General features: G+C 41.5%; 1 protein-coding gene across 2 annotated transcripts in view; it reads right to left on the bottom strand.

Moving 5' to 3' along the window:
• Positions 1 to 20,936, bottom strand: part of EFR3A (EFR3 homolog A) — a 325,895-nt gene that overhangs the window by 54,971 nt on the left and 249,988 nt on the right. For both annotated transcript variants that reach the window (XM_033933620.1, XM_033933619.1), the window contains exons 14-16: positions 9,690 to 9,862; positions 3,837 to 3,912; positions 1,184 to 1,345 (exon numbers count right to left, since the gene is read on the bottom strand). In XM_033933620.1, the coding sequence (XP_033789511.1) occupies positions 1,184 to 1,345; positions 3,837 to 3,912; positions 9,690 to 9,862 (411 nt within the window). The remainder of the gene's footprint in view (positions 1 to 1,183; positions 1,346 to 3,836; positions 3,913 to 9,689; positions 9,863 to 20,936) is intronic.

Below are 20,936 nucleotides of genomic sequence, written 5' to 3' on the forward strand. Positions count from 1 at the left end.
CGTTGAAAAAACAACCAAAGTATTAGGGCTCCTTTTACTAAGCCACGCTAGCGGTTTTAGTGCACCCAGCATTTTAGCACGCGCTAAACCCGCGCTACACAGCTAGAACTAACGCCAGCTCAATGCTGGCGTTAAGATCTAGCGCGGGCGGAAATTTAGCACGCGCTATTCCGCGCGTTAAAGCCCTAATGCCCTAAAGGAGCCTTTAGTGGTTATATTAGACCAGGGGTGTCCAATGTCAGTCCTCGAGGGCCGCAGTCCAGTCGGGTTTTCAGGATTTCCTCAATGAATATGCATGAGATCTATTTGCATGCACTGCTTTCAATGCATATTCATTGGGGAAATCCTGAAAACCCGACTGGACTGCGGCCCTCGAGGACCAACATTGGACACCCCTGTATTAGACCCTCCTCCTTGACATACAAGGATCATATTGCAAATTTATGGAAGAAAACCATGTATGCAATTGGACAGTTGAGATTAGTAAAATCTTATTTGTTTGAACATCACTTTGCATTGGTAGTACAAATACTAATATTATCACAGCTCGACTATCATATATCTTTGTATTTGAACTTAAGCTCAAAAATTGTGAAGAATTTCAGCTTATTCAAAATACTGCAGTGAGGCTGATACATGGCCTGAGGAGATACAATAGTGTTTCTATATTCTATAAGAAACTTCATTGTCTGCCTTTACAGAAACATCTAGAGTTTAAAAGTGTTTGTCTGATTCATTATATCATACATGCAGAGGCTTCCGATCATCTCATTTTGTTCTTTTCACATTTCCATTATTCATCTAATAGATTGAGTCGCACATTTTTATTGCAGTTTCCCCCTATTGTTGTTTAGGCAAATAATGATAGAAATTAGTTAAAATACTTAAAGCATTTTTATATGATAGATTGTAAAGTTAGTATTTTTATCTAAAGAATTGTAAGGATATCTTTTTATCCAAAGGATTGTTATCTTCCCATAGAATTGTTATGGCTTCTTTCTGATGTAAATTGCCCTGAACTAAATGGTATTAGAGCGATTCAAAAATCTTGTATTAGATTACAGTAGATAACAGAAAAAGTAATTGGGATATCTGACAGACATTAAAGAAAATTTTACATCAAGCAAGAAGCAAAAGAATCCCAGTACATCAATATAAACTTTCAAAATTATCCTAAGCATACCTGCAAAGCAATGGCAAGCCGAATGAGATCAATAACCACTTCTTCATTGGCTAGCTCAATAGTTAACAGTGCTAAAGCAGTGTAGAGTAATTCAAAGTTCTTTTGGACATTGTCTTCTTCTTTGCAGCCTAGGTAGATATGTCTGTATAACTGCTGCCCGTGCTTAAAACAAGGAGAAATGGAACTATTTACTGTCAAAATATCTCAGTACTACTACAAATAATTATTTCTACAGCGCTACCAGAGTCACAAAGAGTAAGAAAAAAGTCGCTGCTCGAAAAAGCTTACAATCTAAACAGACAAGACAGACAAACAGGATGTCATGAACACAGTTATGGGGAACGGTTAATCAGCTGACTCGGTTGGAGGGCAGAGGGGAATACAGGACAATCAAGCCATTGTGACATCACTGATGAGGTTGGCTCTTATTGGTGGAATGAGGCATTATGACATCACAATCTCAGCTCTACTTCCCAAAGACTGAAACTCTTCACACTACTACTATGAATTATTTCTATAGCGCTACCAGACACACGCAGTGCTGCACAGTCACAAAGAAGAAGAAAACAGTTCCTGCTCTAAAGAGCTTACAATCTAAACAGGCAAGACAGACAAACAGGATGTCATGGATACAGTTAAGGGGAACAGTTATTCTGCTGACTAGGTTGGAGGACAGAGGAGTAGGGTTAAGAATTGAAGGCTATATCAAAAACGTGGGGTTTCAGTCTGTTTTTAAACAAGGGAAGGGGCTTGACGGACAAGAGATATTTTTCAGTTGACAGGACTGAAATTGAATGGAGCCTGAAACATTGCAAATGCTGTTTTAAGGAACACGTTCTGCCATTCTCCAAATCTCTTATTCAAAATGTTATTAACCTAGAAGTATAAATGATTGTGCAATTATCTTTGTTCACACAGCACTTTTAACTGTGATATTAGCTTTTCTATTGCTTTTAGAGATACTTATAAATAAAAAATGTGTAGACTTATAGCCATTAAGCAAATGAAATGTGGAGAGAGTGAGAGTGAGAGGGGAAGGAAGAATAAGATATAGGAATAAAACAGAGATGGTGAAATATATAAACAAGGAAGGCTTTGGATGAGAACGAAAAAATATGAAGGGGAAGGTACAAGAGAGTTGGATGGGAAAATAGAAATAGATGAAAAAGAGATAGAAGAAATGAAATGGAATACAAAGGAGACAGATGAAATATGGATACAAATCTGAGTTGGACAAATAAAGAAAAGCTGAATTATGTGTATGAATGAGATGGAAGCAAAGAGCAAGATGAGAGAATAGGAAACAAGATGAAATTAGAGAAAATTTAGCAGAATAAGCAAGGAGGAAAGTGGAGTGAGAAGTGAATATACAAATATGGAGAACTGGGGAGGGGGGAAGTATGAAATACAGATAGAAAAAGGGGGAAAACGAGGAAGATAAAGATGGAGGAAAGAAAGCTGGAGGTTGAGAAACAGGTGTACTCTAGGTATGAGATAGAGAAATGACAGAGTGTAGCGCAGTGGTTAAAAGCTACAACCTCAGCACCCTGAGGTTGTGGGTCCAAACCCACGCTGCTCCTTGTGTCTCTGGGCAAGTCACTTAATCCCCCCATTGCCCCAGGTACATTAGATAGATTGTGAGCCCACCAGGACAGACAGGGAAAAATGCTTGAGTACCTGAATAAATTCATGTAAGCTGTTCTGAGCTCATCTAGGAGAACGGTATAGAAAATTGAATGAATAAATAAATAAAACAAACTGTGGGGTGAATGGAGAAAGGTAATATGACAGAATGATTTAAAAGACATATGGAGGGTCATTTTTGAAAAAGGATGTCTAAGTCCGATTTGGGCATTTCCCACTAAGGCCCGGATTCTGTATAGGACGCCTACACCCGCCTAAATAAACTCGATTCTGTAACCAACGTCTATGTTACAGATGCTGGTTACAGAACCGTGTAACTGTAGACGTGGCCACTATACTTATCACAGCAAGGGATCTACTTTCCTGGGAGTCAAAATCTGGAATGATCTCGCAGACACAATAAGAACAGAAGTCAACCACGCCCAATTCCGGAAAAAAATGAAAACTCTTGTCTTTGACAATTAATTTTATAAGATCACCATATGCACCTGTTCTTTTTGCTTAGTATGATTAGATTTCCTCTGCCTTTCTCCCTCTTTCCTCCTTACTTCCCTTCTTCCCTTTGCAAGTCGCCTAGAGCCTGTTTATGTTTGTGTGACTCACAAATATTAGATTTGATTAGACACTGTAATGGACAGGAACATATAATTTAGATTAATTTCCAAATGGCCATTGTGCGAAGATGAGCTAAGTCATAGATTTTTAGGGTAATAAATCCTTTACCTATATATTTATGCTCATAGTAATGGAATGTAGAGAGCTACTTACTGTGATAGATTACCATTTACATCAGATTGGCAGGTTAAACTAATGCTGAATCAAATACTGTATAATACATTGCAGAAATTTGAAATGGAGAGGAAAACAAACTGTCAATCTCTTGTGCTGGTGAGCTATAGCAGTTACACAGCTCCACTGATTTTGAAGGAACAGATTTCAGAAATACTGTCAGGAAGCTTTGCAAACTTACCCGGTTTTATAAAGTTAGCCTGTACAAGAAGGTGCTTACCTTTTTCATGAAACTGACATCTTGTTTCGATATTTTTTCTCTTTTTATCTTTAGATCAGACACATCAGGTATAATTCTAAAACAACAATCAGTACAACATATTTCGGGTTTAGAATGACTTTCTTTGGCTATAACTGCCAAGATTAGCAGTTTCATGTTGACATTTTAATTCTCAGCTATTCAAAATATTCTTAAATTTATTTTTTAACTGGAATAGGAAAAATTATTGGTAAGAAATTAAGGAATCTGGTTGCATCATAAATTGGAATTTAAAGACCAGACTTCCACAGTGTTTCAGGCCTCGCTTGCCAATTTAAGGTTTTTGAAGCGATTGTTTTTTTAAATTGAGGATTTGGCAATTTTGATTCATGCTTTTATAATATTGCGATTGGATTATTGTAATTCTCTTTATTGAGGTTTATATAAGTACCAGCTAAAGAGATAACTGCTGGTGCAAAATACTATCATCTGCTTTTATATATGTATCTATCTATACATAAATCATTAAATCACATCACTCCTTAGAAATTCTTATCATTTGCCTATTGAGTAGTGAGTGAAGTTTAAGATCTTATGTTTAATTTTTTTGTGCTCTTCTTCAAAATGGACCATTATATTTAAAAGAGTAATTGCCTTCCGAGCCCTTTAGGTCATTATGCTCATCTTGAAATTTTTTTTCCAAATCCCTAACAGAATCAAATATGTATCAACACATTTAGGGCCTGTTTTACAAAGCTGCGCTAGCAGCTGCTGCGAGGTAACGGCCCCGAAGCCCATAGAGATTTATAGGACTTCGGGGCTGTTGCTGCGTGGCTTTGTAAAACAGGCCCTTAGTTATATAGGACCTAAACTATGGAATGAGATTCCAATGGATTTTTAAAAAGTTTTCATGTTTTAACTCTGTAGAAAGTGAAGGCTTAAAGCTTTCAAAAATATTATTTAAGTGTAAGATTTATTTGAATTGATAGTACTTGGAGTTTATGTAAGGAAAGAAAAGGGGAAAGATGAAAGAAGGTTTTTGACTAGTTTGTAGATTAGGTGTCTTTTTTCTGATTTTTTTATAATATGTTTTTGCTTACTTTTATGTATATTGTATTATTTAATGATTATTATGTTTTAGAAAGTAAAGTTTAAAACTGTTTTGGTGAAGTGTGCCCTCAAAATAAAGTAATAGTCTTTTAGGGGTAAATTTATAAAGCATTTCCTGCATGTACTACTACTACTTATCTCTTATATAGCACTGAAAGGTTTATGCAGCGCAGTGCATTTTGGCATTTATAGACGGTCCCTGCTCGGAAGAGCTTACAATCTAACTTGGACAGAAAGGTATAGGAGTCTTGAACCAGTGGGTTATTCACCTCCAATCACAAGTTGTGTAGAAGACATCATCTGCATTTTTGGCTCCGCCTCCTGCATCCCTGGGATGTACTGTAGCTCCTCTGCTTATATCAGAGCAGTTGACAACCACTATAACAGGAGAAATAATCAGACAGGGCATGGGGACGTCCCAATGAAAGCCAATTCTGTTCTGCTCTGCAATGATTACAATTAAACAAATCAATGTTAATAGGCACATAACCTAAAACAAGGTGGAACGAACAAGGTACCTACCTGAATGCAACCAGCACTGATACTTATGCAGTTCTCACAGTCTCTTCCTCGTTTCTTTGCAAGAGAGAATTATGTCATTACTCTTCGGACCTATCTGACAAACATCTGGTAATACATACAGATTACAAACCTGGGCAACAAACAACCAACTAAAGCTAAACGCCTCTAAAACCAAAGTTCTTTACTTTCATTTCATACCCCACCACAGACAGCTCCGAAAAACATCACTCTCCAAACAGGTAATACCCTCGCAGTAGATAAATCCTCCAAAGTTCTAGGCTATATTTTGACTCCACTTATCAATGGAACCACAAATCTCCAACCTCTGGAGAAAACCTTCTTCACTATGAGACACCTGAGACTCATCAGATCATACTTCCATTAATGCCACTTTGCTCTTTTCGTGCAGATGCTTATCCTTTCCCAGCTGGATTACTGCAACTCCATCTACATGGTATCAATGCCACCCTTATCTGCAAAATACAAAGCAATAAGACTCATTCAAACTGAAAAACTATGACTCAATCTCTAACTACCTCAAACATAAGAATTGCTGGGTTAGACTAGTGGTCCGTCATGCCCAACAGTTTGCTCACGCGGAGGCCCTCTGGTCAAAGACCAGCACCCTAACTGAGATTAGCCCTATCAGCGTACATCCTTGTTCAGCAGGAACTTGTCTAACTTTGTCTTGACTCCGGAAGAGTGTTCCAGTTTTCTACCACAACTTACTCTCATCTCGAATAAAATTCAAAACACCCTGCATTATACACCACATACCCTAAGGAAACTCTGCTGCATCTAATTCACCTATTCTCCTCGGCAAGGTCTGCTTCACTTAGAAATCTCGAAAGATACAACTGAATCTCCCCATAACAAAAGACCTCAAATATAAACGCACTTTCCACTCAATGTTCACATTCTTGGATGTGAAAACTTGGAATATCCTCACAAGAACTGTCAGAACAGAACCTAACTACACCACGCTTTGTAAGAAACTAAAGACCTTTCTTTTTGATTCCATATGCTCTTCCAGCAACTAAGTCCAACTTTCTTCAATGTCGAATTCTTCATCCTATTACCATGCTGTAACGAAGTACTCAGCTACACACTAGTTACTGACTGTAACTGGTACTGTTGAGGATGTGGCTCTTTGGCTCAAATAAATGAGGGTGTAGCAAGCCATCCTAAGATGGAGAGTGTAAAAAGTATTTGGTTGATATATGCAATCATAAAAAAACAGTCACCTACTTTCTTATTGTTCTTGAGTTTACTAGCTGGAGATAAAAATTGATAGATAAGGAAACACCCATATTAAAGAGCATGTAAGAAAATGTTGTAAGTGATATAGAAATAAAGGATACAGCCAAGCAAGTAAAACCCAGAAAAATCCAAATTAGAAATGAATAGTGAAACATAGAAACATGATGGCAGATAAAGGCCAAATGGCCATTCTAGTCTGCCCATCTGCAGTAACCATTATCTCTTTCTCTCTCCGAGAGATCCCACATGCCTATCCCAGGCCCTCTTGATAGAAACATAGAATAATATAAAAATGTGTAATTTGCTGTTTCCTCTGCCGCGATCCTGCCTCTGATGTCAGAAGAGGGGTGGGACCGCGGCAAAGGAAAAAACTCTGAAAACCTATGGCAGCTTGCAAAGATCGCTAGCAACAGCGATCTTCTCTGAAGCTGCTATTAAGTAAATGGTGCGCGGGAGGCCAGGAGGGAAGCTAGACACCAGCGGGAGGCCAAAGGGGAAGCCCGACACCACTACTTCCTGACTGATCCTCCCCCCCTTGCCCTCTAAAACAGGTGCGGCAGCTGCTGGCCAGCAAGAGGCAGCGCTGCTGCTCCTGCATTAGGGGGCGAGGAGGGAGGGTCAGTTACCGAATCGGGAGGCCGATTTTTTTGTTTTGTTTTAAATCGATTCAGCCAAAGTGAATCGGTGAACTGATTTGAATCGTGAAGCGGGCAGCACTACTGTATACTGCTAAACACCAGTTAATGACTGTAACAGACTCCATCTATCTCACGACATCATTCATCTTATCATACTAACTTTCTTGCTGTACTTTACTCCTCTAAATTTGCTCTTTTAATGTACCACCTGTGGTTCTACTGAACAGTACTAAACAACTTCCTTCTCTGCTCAGAACAATTTTCTCTTGAGAAATCCTAATGGTCTTAATTTACCTCTAGTGCTTCCTAGTTTCATAATGTGTATCTTAGGTATTCCACTATGCACTAATCTGTTTTCCTTTTCTTACTGCAAGTCACCTTGAACCTTTGTAGGCATAGTGCGACACACAAATTTCAGATTAGAATAGATCTTGTCTGAGACAGTAAACTGGCTAAAAGATTTCGGACAGGGTGAGCCTTCAAGACTCATATGCCTTTCTACTATAAAGAAGATTATAGAGGGAAAATCTTCCTTTCTGGTGCAAAATGCATATGAGTCTTGAACCAGTGGGACATACCAAAGTAGTCTCCTGAGTCTAGGGTGGGACAAATGAGCCTGCTATTAGCACCGAGTACTCATAAGGAGTGTAGACATACTGCCACATCCCCCCTATAAAATTTCGTAACAGTATGAAGGATGGACCATGAGCTGCCCTATAAATCTCATTGGGTAGAACTGCCGGAACTCCGCCCATGAGGAAACCACACTCCTCATAGAGTATGCTCTCAAAGAAATAGGTGGTTACTTACCACACCCAATGTATGCTGAAGAGATCCCATGTGTCTATCCTATACTTTCTTGAATTCAGACATAGTCTTTGCCTCTACTATCACACCCAACTCCTGCTCCTCTTTTGTGCACAAAGTTCTTTACCCTCTAAACTATACTGTTCCCTGACACTTCCAAAAGCTTTAGTGCAGGCTAGCTAGGTAGGTGCCCTGCAAAAGGGTTGCCCTCCTAGCTAGACATCTGACAGGAAAAGTCTGTATCTTCTCCCAGGCAGAACTGCCCCAAGCAAACTGGAGATTTCTGAAGCATCAAGAAGCCTCAAATTCAGGATAAAAAAATGAAAATAACAAACCATAAGCAGAGCAGATTAAGAAGACATCTTCAACTTGTGTGTAGAAGGAGAAACTGAGAAGCTACAGCATAGTTCAGGGATGCAGGAGGCTAAGTCGGAAAATGCATATGATGTCTTTTCTACACAACTTGTGATTAGAGATGAATAACCCACTCGCTCAAGACTCATATGGTTTTTGCACTAGAAATGTCTGTTATAAAATTGCGTGGGTATACACACATATACATGTACACATACAAAAGTAGCATGCTTACATTTAAGAAGACTGTACATAGGCTTTCTTAGGGGCAGCATTCAGGTAGACCTGCAAGGTGCTTGAGTAAACCTTCAGAAAGTTGTACTTGCCTCAGAGCAAGTATAACTTTGTACAGCAGCATTTGTGCACTACTGAAAATTATTTACAGAACCTATTTAATAAAGGAACAATCAAGAACATGCTATCCTTGGCATGTCTAAGCCAGACATAACATTTTTCATATTCAATTAAGTCAAGTTGCTGCTGCTGTTGTAACTGATCAAACTAGCTAAGTTATTTTTTTCATAATTTTTTAAATTGTATGCTATATTTGTTTGATTGAACACTGACAGTTTGTGTTGGCTAAGAATTATATATTTTACAGGAAATCTTCTCCTAAAATTTGGGGAAATTTACTAAATGATGGTCCAAAATCAGTTTATAAAATATATATCTATATGATTGATTTTTGAGTGTTTTATTTTTTTTGAAACAGGCATAAAATAGGTCTACTTACAAATATATATAGGCATTTTGTTCTAAAATTACCCTCCAAGTGTGCAATGCCAAGGAAATTGAACAATGAGCAATAGTCTCTTTATTAAACTATGCCAGCATTTGTCCAAAAACTGGTTATCAGAATATATTTTGAAACAGATTAATTCCTATGCACTGAACCTTATTGCACAAAAAAAGACTGAATAAAACAGCACCAGAAACAGAATGATTTTGTTTTGGACAAGTATAGCTAAGAATGTGTATCATTTTGACATGGGGGAGGGGAATTTATCAACGTAGGCTACCATTATTTTAATCTCGGTTATTAATAACTAGGTCTTATTGGTATAATAGTATGACTTACTGTTACAATAACACATCTTAATAGTAGTCCACATTGATAACTATCTCTTTTAAATGTTAAGTGACCCAAGTGTTGCAACCAAGGCAGTGTAAAACAAAATCCTACCTTATTCCTCTAAGTTTTGCTCTGTTGTCATGGCGATCAATAAGATTGTGCAATATTTCCAAAACCAATTGTCTTAGTTCAGTGTCTTCCATGAGAGATATAGACAACAAAGGATCTAGAATTGGAGACGGAAGAGCTGCAGCAATGGTCTTTGCTTTGTATCCTGAGGTTACCTGCATTAAAAAAAAAAAAAATACAATGCCTGAATATACTATATGCTACACTTTCCATATGAAGATAAAACTACCTAGAGTAAATAGACCATTTAAAATTAATTTTACAGTGAACTAGGCTCTCTTTATTTTCCTAAAGGCTACTATTACAACTATATTAAAACTTTAAAAAAGGTAGCCGAGTTAATCTGGTGTAACAAAATTGAAAGAGGCAGGTGGGCACCTTATAGACTAATTTATCGAGGCATGATTATCTGAGGACCAGAATCCACTTGGACAATTTTGCTACAGCTACTCCTCCTCTCCTTACCATTTTAAGGATGCCAACATAGTAACATACAGGCCAATATATAGCAAGCTGGCAACCAGTTAAAGTTATCTGGAAAAGCTTAATGCAATACTCAGCTGAATTAACCAATTACACAAATAGAAAAGTCACTACATCACAATAACAATAATGTTACTCTGTTGTTCATATATCATTTAGTAGAACTCTGCTCAGAGACATGAAGGCAATTTGTAACGCCTCACCACCCAATCATAGTGTTCAAACAATATATGTATATAAGGAATTGCTTTAGTTATTATGTTGCTAGCTCTTACAGCTATGCTGAGCTTTTCATCCAAGTAACAATAGTTTTAAAAAATGACTTGAAAAACTTATCTTTAAAGTGTGGCTGGTTCCGACGTGCCACGTTTCGACCCTGCGTCAGGGAACCGGCAGCAAGAATAGTTACAATGGAGGTGAAAGCTCATGAAAAAAACCCGCGATCACGCTGAATTTTGAACGCTGTATCTCTAAGAATGTACACCGTTAGAGATACAGCGTTCAAAATTCAGCGTGATCGCGGGTTTTTTTCATGAGCTTTCACCTCCATTGTAACTATTCTTGCTGCCGGTTCCCTGACGCAGGGTCGAAACGTGGCACGTTGGAACCAGCCACACTTTAAAGATAAGTTTTTCAAGTCATTTTTTCAAACTATTGTTACTTGGATGAAAAGCTCAGCATAGCTGTAAGAGCTAGCAACATAATAACTAAAGCAATTCCTTATATACATATATTGTTTGAACACTGCAATGATTGGGTGGTGAGGCGTTACAAATTGCCTTCATGTCTCTGAGCAGAGTTCTACTAAATGATATATGAACAACAGAGTAACATTATTGTTATTGTGATGTAGTGACTTTTCTATTTGTGCAATACCATTTTAGTCACTCTACCTTAAGTATATTCTGCTTAAATAGGTAACCCCTATCTATATATGAATTAACCAATTAAGCATAACTGCTGAATATAACTGGTTAAAGTTATAAAAAAAAATTTAACTGGATAACTTTAGGTCTGCTGCTAAATTTGTCCAGCTTATTCAATCAGTTGAGTTTAACTAGACAATGCTGAACATCAGTATTATACGTCTAAAATGAAAACATACCTTCAGATGCTTCCCCTTACCAAAGTGCTGAAATAATTTAACCTATTGATTCTGAATCCAACCTTCAGGACCCATCTCCAGTGGCAACTGATACCACAAGGAATATGGCTTACAAGGCATTTAACAGTTCAGTCTCCCATATTAGCATCACAAGAGTTTGCCACTTGATTTGTGTGGCTCTGCTAGCTGCATAACACTGAAACACCCATTCTCTGCCTGTGCCATGTGTCATCTCGAAAAAATACAAAAATAAACGTGCGCTTATTGCATGCAAAATACTCCTTTTATTTATTTATGCATTTTCAAAACGCAAATCTGATCATGCCTCCCCACTCCTTGCCAAACTACACTGGCTTCCAGTGATCTCCAGAATCCATTTCAAATGTTCCTGCCTGGCTTTTAAGATCATTTCACGGCATCCTTCCTCCCCTTATCCCACTATCTTTCAACTCCTCCAGTCCCGACTCCTCCAGAACTGCCCAAAGGTATAAACTAGCCTTCCCCTCTCTACGCGGCATTCACTATGCAGGCAAACTGGGAAAATCCCTTCTTTTCAAAATCACAGGACTTTGGAACGACCTCACCATCCCGTTGCGGAACCAGGGCTCTCTCCAATTATTCCGCAAACAACTGAAAACTTGGCTTTTTACCAAATTGTAACTCTATCCTCCCCCCTTTTTCTCCTCCCTTCTACACATAAGTTTCATGTAAACCTTTCTCCTTCTCTACCTATTATTTAAGTTCTTGTAAACCGTGTCGAGCTCCATATTCGTAGAGATGATGAGGTATATAAACTTAAGGTTTAGATTAGATTAGATTAGTGAAATGAGCATATTTTAGAATTTGTGTCTATAATCATTGTGATTTCTGTCTTATCTTGCTTAAGTTTAACTAGTTCTGTATTTTATCTAATGGATGTTATGGGTGAGTTAAGCTATGCTATAGGCTCTAATATTGTTTTGTCATACCAGATATTTAGCTATATCACTTCTTAACAGCTTTTATAAACAGAAATGTTATGCAGCAAAATATTTGCTGATTGCCCAATGGTGGTGTAGAGCAGTGTTTTTCAACCTTTTCATACCCGTGGACCGGCAGAAATAAAATAATTATTTTGTGGACCGATAAACTACTAGGACTAAAATTTAAAAACCCTGTTTCCGCCCCATCTCCGTGAACTCGGTCACCTCAGTAACTATATAAAAATAGACAAATATAGTGCAAAATATAGACAGCAGATATAAATTCTCAAAACTGACACGTTTTGATCACTAAATTGAAAATAAAATCATTTTTCCTACCTTTGCTCTCTGGTGATTTCATGAGTCTCTGGTTGCGTTTCCTTCTGTTTGTGTATCCTTTCTTTCATTTCTTTCTTTCTGCACTCAGGCCCAAGAATTGTCCCTTTCTATTCCTTCCATCTTTCCTTCCTATGTCCTTAGTGCCCCCGGTGCCTCCTTCCCATGTCTTTAGTGCCCCCAGTGCCTTCTTCCCATGTCTTTAGTGCCCCCGGTGCCTCCTTCCCATGCCTTTAGTGCCCCCAGTGCCTTCTTCCCATGTCTTTAGTGCCCCTTTTCCATGTCTTTAGTGCCCCTTTCCCATGTCTTTAGTGCCCCTTCCTGTCTTTAGTGCCCCAGTTCCTCCTTCCCATGTCCTTAGTGCCCCTTCCTGTCTTTAGTGCCCCCAGTGCCTCCTTCCCATGTCTTTAGTGCCCCTTCCTGTCTTTAGTGCCCTCAGTGCCTCCTTCCTATCTCTTTAGTGCCCCCAGTGCCTCCTTCCTATGTCCCTCTCACTACCTTCCACACTTTGTCCCATCCCCACCCCCGAAGCCAGCCTGCCTGCCTGTCTACCTCTCTCCCTCCCTCCTTGGCCAAAGCCAGCCTGCTTGCCTGCCTACCTCCTTCCCTCCCTGCCATGCAAAAAAAAAAAAAGCCTCCCTCCTTCCTTTCCCCAGGTCGGCTGCTATCTTACCGCCCTGCTGCTGCTGCTAAAGCCGACAGGAAGTCTTCCTTCCGACGTCAATTCTGACGTCGGAGAGGACGTTCTGGGCCAGCCTGGCAGCGATTGGCTGGCCCAGAACGTCCTCTTCGACGTCAGGATTGACGTCGGAAAGAAGACTTCCTGTCGGCTTTAGCAGCAGCAGGGCGGTAAGATAGCAGCCTTTAATCTTGCTGGCTCTGCGCGGACCGGCAGAAATTTCCTGTGGACCGGCATCGGTCTGCGGACCGGCGGTTGAAGGACAGTGGTGTAGAGTGAACTAGAGAATGACACGTGGGCAGAATTTGTCCCCGTTCCCGCAATTAACCATCCCTGTGTCATTCTTTAAGGAGAAAGGGAAGAATCAGAGTTGAATGGGCACAGCCACTGACCCTCAAGCCTTTAATTAAACAATGCTGGTGGAGAAGGGCTGAGATGAAACAGACACTAACATAGAAACATAGAAATAGACGGCAGATAAGGGCCACGGCCCATCTAGTCTGCCCACCCCAATGACCCTCCCCTACCTTTCTCTGTGAATAGATCCCATGTGTCTATCCCCTTTGGCCTTAAAATCAGGCACGCTGCTGGCCTCAACCACCTGAAGTGGAAGACTATTCCAGCGATGGTTTCCTGAGGTTATCGATAGGGATGGGGATAAATTCTTTTTAAAGGTCAGCCAAAGTTAGAGGAAGTCATATGAAGGAGGGGAGGGTGGGGAAATGGAACAAGTTGCTAGACTATGGAATGTTTTTTTGGATGGCCTTAGACACTAAAAGAATGGGTGGAGGCCTTTTTTCTAGTTATTGTTACTTGAATGAGATCAATAAATGTATAGGGTTTAAACTCACCACAGAAAAGAAGACATTTTTATATGCAAGAAACACATTTAACAAAGTGGTGGGTAGTTTGTTATTGTGGGGTGATTTTAATTTCATGGTTCATCCTTAGTTGAACTACAGCTCTATTGGAGCAACTTGCCCTAAGGAGCCGGAGTTGGTGTTCCAGTAATTGGCTTGGATATTAATTTAGTTGATCTGTGGAGAGTCCTGTACCAGACTTACTATTACTACTATTCATTTCTATAGTGCTGATATATATACGCAGTGCTCTACATTAAATACGTAACAGACAATCCCAATTCGATAGAGCTTACAATCTAATCAACACAGGCAAACAAGACAAATAGGGGTCAGATAACTGTTTGCAGTTTTCTTATTATTCTAAGATTCATAGTAACATAGTAAATGCGTGATCAATTCAGTCATTATCAAGATGATGTTGAACAATTCGGTATATTCTTATGTTTGACTTGCTAAGTTCCACCATGTTTCCCTCTCCGTAAGATATACAAGACTTGAACTCAGATGTAGTCATTTGATTATGGCGGTATAGAAGAATAAAGTTATGTTATGATATGAAAGTGGTATAAAATATGCATAGTTATTCCTGTATAGATATTTTGATGGGAAATTCCAGATGGGAAGACTAGAAAAATTTAATACATACGAACATAAGAACTGCCATCTCCGGATCAGACCTTCGGTCCATCAAGTCCGGCGATCCGCACACGCGGAGGCCCTGCCAGGTGTACACCTGGAGTAATTTATAGTCCACCATATCCTTATATGCCTCTCTTAAGGAGATATGCATCTAGTTTGCTCTTGAAGCCTAGGACGGTCGATTCCGCAATAATCTCCTCTGGGAGGGCATTCCAGGTGTCAACCACTCTCTGAGTGAAGCAGAACTTCCTGACATTAGTCCTGAACCTGTCCCCCCTTAGCTTCATTACGTCCTCTAGTCCGTGTCAAATTGGACAATGTAAATAATCTTCTCTGCTCTATTTTGTCGATTCCTTTCAGTATTTTGAAGGTCTCGATCATATCCCCACGCAGTCTCCTTTTCTCAAGGGAGAACAATCCTAGTGTTATAAGTCTGTCCTCGTATTCCAGTTTCTCCATACCCTTCACCAGTTTTGTTGCTCGTCTCTGCACCCTCTCCAGCAGTTTTATATCCTTCTTTAGGTAGGGAGACCAATGTTGGACGCAGTATTCCAAGTGTAGTCTGACCACTGCCCTATAAAGCGGCAATATAACTTTCTCCGATCTACTCGAGATTCCTTTCTTTATCATGCCCAACATTCTATTTGCCTTCTTTGCCGCTGCCGCGCATTGTGCCGACGGCTTCAGGGTCCTATCTATCAGTACACCCAGGTCCTTTTCTTGTTCACTCTTCCCCAGAGTTGCACCTGACATTGTATACTCGTATTCCTTATTTTTATTGCCTAAATGCATTACCTTGCATTTCTCCACATTGAACTTCATCTGCCATTTCTCCGCCCATATTCTAACCGACACAAGTCGCTCTGGAGTTTCTCTCTATCCTCCTGCGATCTGATCGCCCGGCATAGTTTTGTATCGTCTGCAAACTTGATGATCTCACTGGATATTCCTTCCTCCAGGTCATTGATATAAATATTAAAAAGGATCGGCCCAAGTACCGAGCCTTGGGGTACACCACTAGTCACTTTCTCCCAGTCGGAGAACTTCCCATTTATGCCCACTCTCTGTTTTCGGTTTTCCAGCCATTTGCCTATCCATCTTTGTATATCCCCCTCTATGCCATGGCTTTGTAGTTTCCTGAGAAGTCTTTCGTGTGGAACTTTGTCGAACGCTTTCTGGAAGTCCAAGTATATTATGTCCACTGGCTTCCCACTATCAATTTGCTCGTTCACGGTCTCAAAGAATTGGAGTAAATTCGTCAAACATGATTTCCCTTTCCTGAATCCATGTTGACTGGGTTTCATCAAGTCATGTGCGTCCAAGTGCCGGACTATGCTATCCTTGATCAGTGCTTCAACCATCTTGCCGGGGACAGACGCAAGACTCACAGGTCTATAGTTGCCCGGTTCCCCTCTCGGTCCTTTTTTGAAAATTGGGGTGACGTTCGCTATCCTCCAGTCGTCCGGTATCTGTCCAGTTCTGATTGTCAGGTTTGCAAGTTTTTGCAATAACTCTCCGATTTCAACCTTCAATTCCTTTAAGACTCTCGGGTGAATTCCATCCGGTCCAGGGGATTTGTCACTTTTAAGTTTGTCGATCTGATAGTATATCTGGTCTAAGTCCACTTCAACTGTGGTGAGGCTGTCTTCTATTTCTCCTGCAAACACTTTCTCCGCTTCAGGTATTGTTGAGGTGTCCTCCTTCGTAAAGACGGACGCAAAGAAGGAATTTAGTTTGTCTGCGATTTGTTTATCTTCCTTGATGTACCCTTTTCTTCCCTGGTCGTCCAGGGGTCCCACTCCCTCTTTTGCAGGTTTTTTCCCTTTCACGTATCTAAAGAAGGGCTTGAAGTTTTTGGCCTCCTGGGCTATTTTTTCCTCATATTCCTGTTTTGCATCCCTCACCGCCTTGTGACATTTCTTCTGATCATCTTTATGTTTGTTCCAGGCTTCGGTTGTCTTTATGCATTTCCATTTTTTGAAAGAGTCCTTCTTTTCTTTTATGGCTTCCTTCACCTGTATGGTAAGCCATGCCGGTTCTCTTTTGCTCTTTGTTCTCCGATCTTTGGAAATCCTCGGAATGTAGAGATCTTGTGCTTCTGTGATAGTATTTTTCAGTAGGGACCATGCCTGATCTACCGTTTCAAGTTTGTCCATCATCTTCTTGAGTCGTTTTTCTACCATGGCTCTCATGCGATCGTATTTACCCTTTTTAAAGTTCAAGGTGGTGGTTAAGGTTTTGGCATGTTTCCCTTTCCCGATGTCAAGTTTAAAGTTGATTACATTGTGATCACTCGTTCCCAGTGGAACCATGACTTCCACTTCTGTTATCGGTCCCGTGAGGCCATTTAGGACCAAGTCCAAGGTGGCGTTGCCTCTTGTCGGCTCTTTTACCATTTGTTCCAGGAAGCAATCCCCTAGCACCTCCAGGAACTTGGCCTCCTTGCCGCAGTTGGAGGTTGCTAGTTTCCAGTCTATCCCTGGGAAATTGAAGTCTCCCAATATAATTATATTGCCTGTCTTGCATTCTTGTTTGATTTCCTCCATCATTTCTGAGTCAGTTTCCTCCGCCTGTCCTGGGGGACGATAGTAAAGGCCAATTTTCGTATCTGCGCCATATTGACCAGGAATTTTGATCCAGAGTGACTCAAGCTTCTCTTTCATTTCTGTTGTAACCATTTCAACAGAATCTATTCCCTCCTTAACATATAGAGCAATACCTCCAGCAATACATAGTCTGATTATAGGCTGATATGAGGCAAATTCAGATTTCAGTCAATTAAGTCTAAGCATGTCATGTGACACTTAAAGGAAAGGTTACTAGGTGATAAGTATGTTGTAAAGATTTGCATGATCAAATTTCAGAATCCATCCTTTTAAATGATTCTAGGGAGGCTGGAAATTGTGTCCTCAGAAAGGCTTAAAACTGTGTTACAAAGAGTTTGTACTAAGTGGTGAACCAAGAAAAAAAAGGGAAAGACAAGAAAATGAAACATGCTTAATAATAATAATAATTTTATTTTTTTATATACCGCATAACCAGGAATGGTCCTAAGTGGTTCACAACAAATAAAAACTGATCATACAGCGAAGAATACAATATAAAATAGAAATACATCAGATAATAAAACATAAGAAATGCATAAAATTTTAAAAAGATAACAGAATACAATTAGGATACAAATTTATCATAATTGGGTCTTCAATAATTTTCTAAAATCAAGATAGGAGGAAGCTCCTAACATAAGGTTTATAGTATCTGAGCTTCAAGAAAAGCTCCAAGGTGCACTAAGTTAGATAACATAAGAGCAGAACTACAGTTTCTTCAGGTATCAGAAGTGGAGTATCATTTTAAGTTTAACTAACAAAAATATTACATTACATTACATTAGGGATTTCTATTCCGCCATTACCTTGCGGTTCAAGGTGGATTACAAAAGAGTTAAAGAGGGTGTTTTACAAAAAGATTTCTGGTCCTTTTTGGGGGGGGGGAAAGAGTAGAGCAGGTTGATTTGGGGGTTCGGGGGGTTAGAGGGATGAAAGAAGGAAGCTTGAGAGGTTAGGACTTTTTCAGGGATTTTTTGAAAAGTATGGTAAAATTATGGTCTTACCTGTTAATTTTCTTTCCTTTAGAAGCAGCAGATGAATCCAGACTAGTGGGTATAGCTCACATCGACCAGCAGGTGGAGATAGAGAACTGATTAACAGTTGGCCTTAAAGCCTGGTGTTCCGTCTGTTGATTCAGTTATGCACTCTGCCCAAGCATCCCGCAAGGAGAATGAGCCGCAACAAAACTCCATTCCAGTAGAAAATGTGCCTTTCTCTTCTTAATCTGAGCACATGTACCTTCTTTTTTTTTTTTTTTTTTTTTTTTCAGTAATGAAATAATACACTTACCAACCCTAGCCCCAACAAACCTAATCAACTAAACACCCTACACACAACCAGTGCCTTTGGGGAGGGGCTCTGGATTCATCTGCTGCTTCTAAAGGAAAGAAAATTAACAGGTAAGACCATAATTTTACCTTCCATAGCAAAGCAGCAGATGAATCCAGACTAGTGGGATGTAGCAAAGCAAACTCAAACTGGGTGGGACGCCAATGCCGCCTCTAACAGCACTGCCGCGCCAAAACTCGCCTCTGCACGGGCCGCCACATCTAAACGATAATGCTGTGAAAAAGTATTTGACGACGACCAAGTGGCCGCTCGGCAAATTTCCGCTAAAGACATCCCCCCGGACTCCGCCCAAGAGGCCGCCAAAGCCCGAGTGGAATGAGCATGAAGGTGCTCCGGTACCTTCTTCCCGGACAACACATACGCCGAAGCAATAGCGTCCTTGACCCAACGCGCAATGGACGCTTTAGACGCCGCCCCCCCTTTGTTTTTACCCGCGAAAGCTACAAAGAGATGGTCCGACCGACGAAAATCATTCGTCACTTCCAAATAATGGAGAAGCATACGGCGTACATCTAGCAGCCGTAAAGACCCAAAACGTTTCCCCCAATCCTCCCTCCGAAAGGAAGGCAGGAACAAACTCTGGTTCACATGAAAAGAAGAAATAACCTTCGGCAGGAAGGACGGCACCGTACGCACCGACACCCCCGTCTCCGAAAAACGCAAAAAGGGTTCTCTGCACGAAAGCGCCTGCAGCTCCGAGACTCGCCTTGCTGAAGCCATCGCCACCAAAAAAACTGTTTTCAGTGTGACATCTTTCAACGTGGCCGCTGATAGGGGCTCAAAAGGTGCCCCCTGCAACTTCCCAAGGACGAGTTTCAGATCCCACGCTGGACAAATACGCTTTACCGGCGGGCGGATATGGTTCACCCCCTTGAGGAAACGGACCACGTCCGGCTGCGACGCGAGAGCCGAGCGATCCACCCGGCCCCTGTAACAGGCAATGGCCGCCACCTGCACCTTTAAAGAGTTGTAGGCTAACCCTTTCTCCACGCCTTCCTGCAGGAAAGCAAGAATAGCCGGCAGAGAAGCCTTAAAGGGCGCCACTCCCTGGTGACCGCACCATGCCTCAAAAATCTTCCAAACTCTCGCATAGGAGGCTGACGTCGAAAGTTTCTTGGCTTTAAGCAGAGTGGCGATCACCCTCTCTGAATAGCCCTTCTTTTTTAGCCTCGACCGCTCAATAGCCAGGCCGTAAGACCAAAGCGGGCCGGATCTTCTATCCATATAGGCCCCTGAGACAGTAAGTCCGGCGTTACCTGGAACGTCACCCGCTCGCCTACCGCAAGCTGAATCAGATCTGCGTACCACGGCCGACGCGGCCAATCCGGAGCCACCAGGATGACTCTGCCGCGAAAGCGAGAGATGCGCTGTAACACTCGCCCTATCATGGGCCACGGCGGGAACACATACAGAAGGGAATTCGGAGGCCATGGGAGAGCTAACGCGTCTACCCCTTCCGAACCCTCTGTCTTGCGTCTGCTGAAGAACCGAGGCACCTTCGCATTGCGGGACGAGGCCATGAGATCCATCTCCGGCAAGCCCCACCGACGGACTAGCTGGCTGAACGCTCGAGGAGACAACTCCCACTCTCCCGGATCCAGAAGATTTCTGCTGAGAAAGTCCGCTTGCACGTTTTCGTGACCTGCAATGTAAGCCGCCGACAGAAGCGGCACATGCCTCTCCGCCCATCGAAACAACTTTCTTGCCTCTTCTGCTAACTGCGGACTCCGGGTGCCCCCTTGGCGATTGACATAGGCGACCGCCGTGACACTGTCCGAAAAGACTCTGGTCGGCTTGTCCTGAAGTAGTGACTGAAAAGCTAGCAGCGCCAGCCTGACCGCCTTTAACTCCAACAAATTGATGGGCCACTGGGCCTCCTGGACGGACCACCTCCCCTGCACTGACGCCTGCAGGCATTGGGCCCCCCAACCCTGCAGACTGGCATCCGTGGTAACCACTATCCAGTCCGGCGTGGCCAACGGCATGCCCTTCCACAGATGCAACTCGTGGAGCCACCACTGCATGCTGTGAGCTGCTCGACGACTCCATGGGAGACGCACATTGTAGTTCAGAGAAGCTGGAGACCAGCGGGAGAGCAGAGACTGTTGCAAGGGCCTCATGTGGTTCCGCGCCCAGGGGACCACCTCCAGAGTCGCCACCATGGAACCCAGCACCTGTACATAATCCCAAGCTCGCGGTCTGGCCG

The sequence above is a fragment of the Geotrypetes seraphini genome, chromosome 2, assembly GCF_902459505.1.
Source record: "Geotrypetes seraphini chromosome 2, aGeoSer1.1, whole genome shotgun sequence".
NCBI lineage: Eukaryota > Metazoa > Chordata > Amphibia > Gymnophiona > Dermophiidae > Geotrypetes > Geotrypetes seraphini.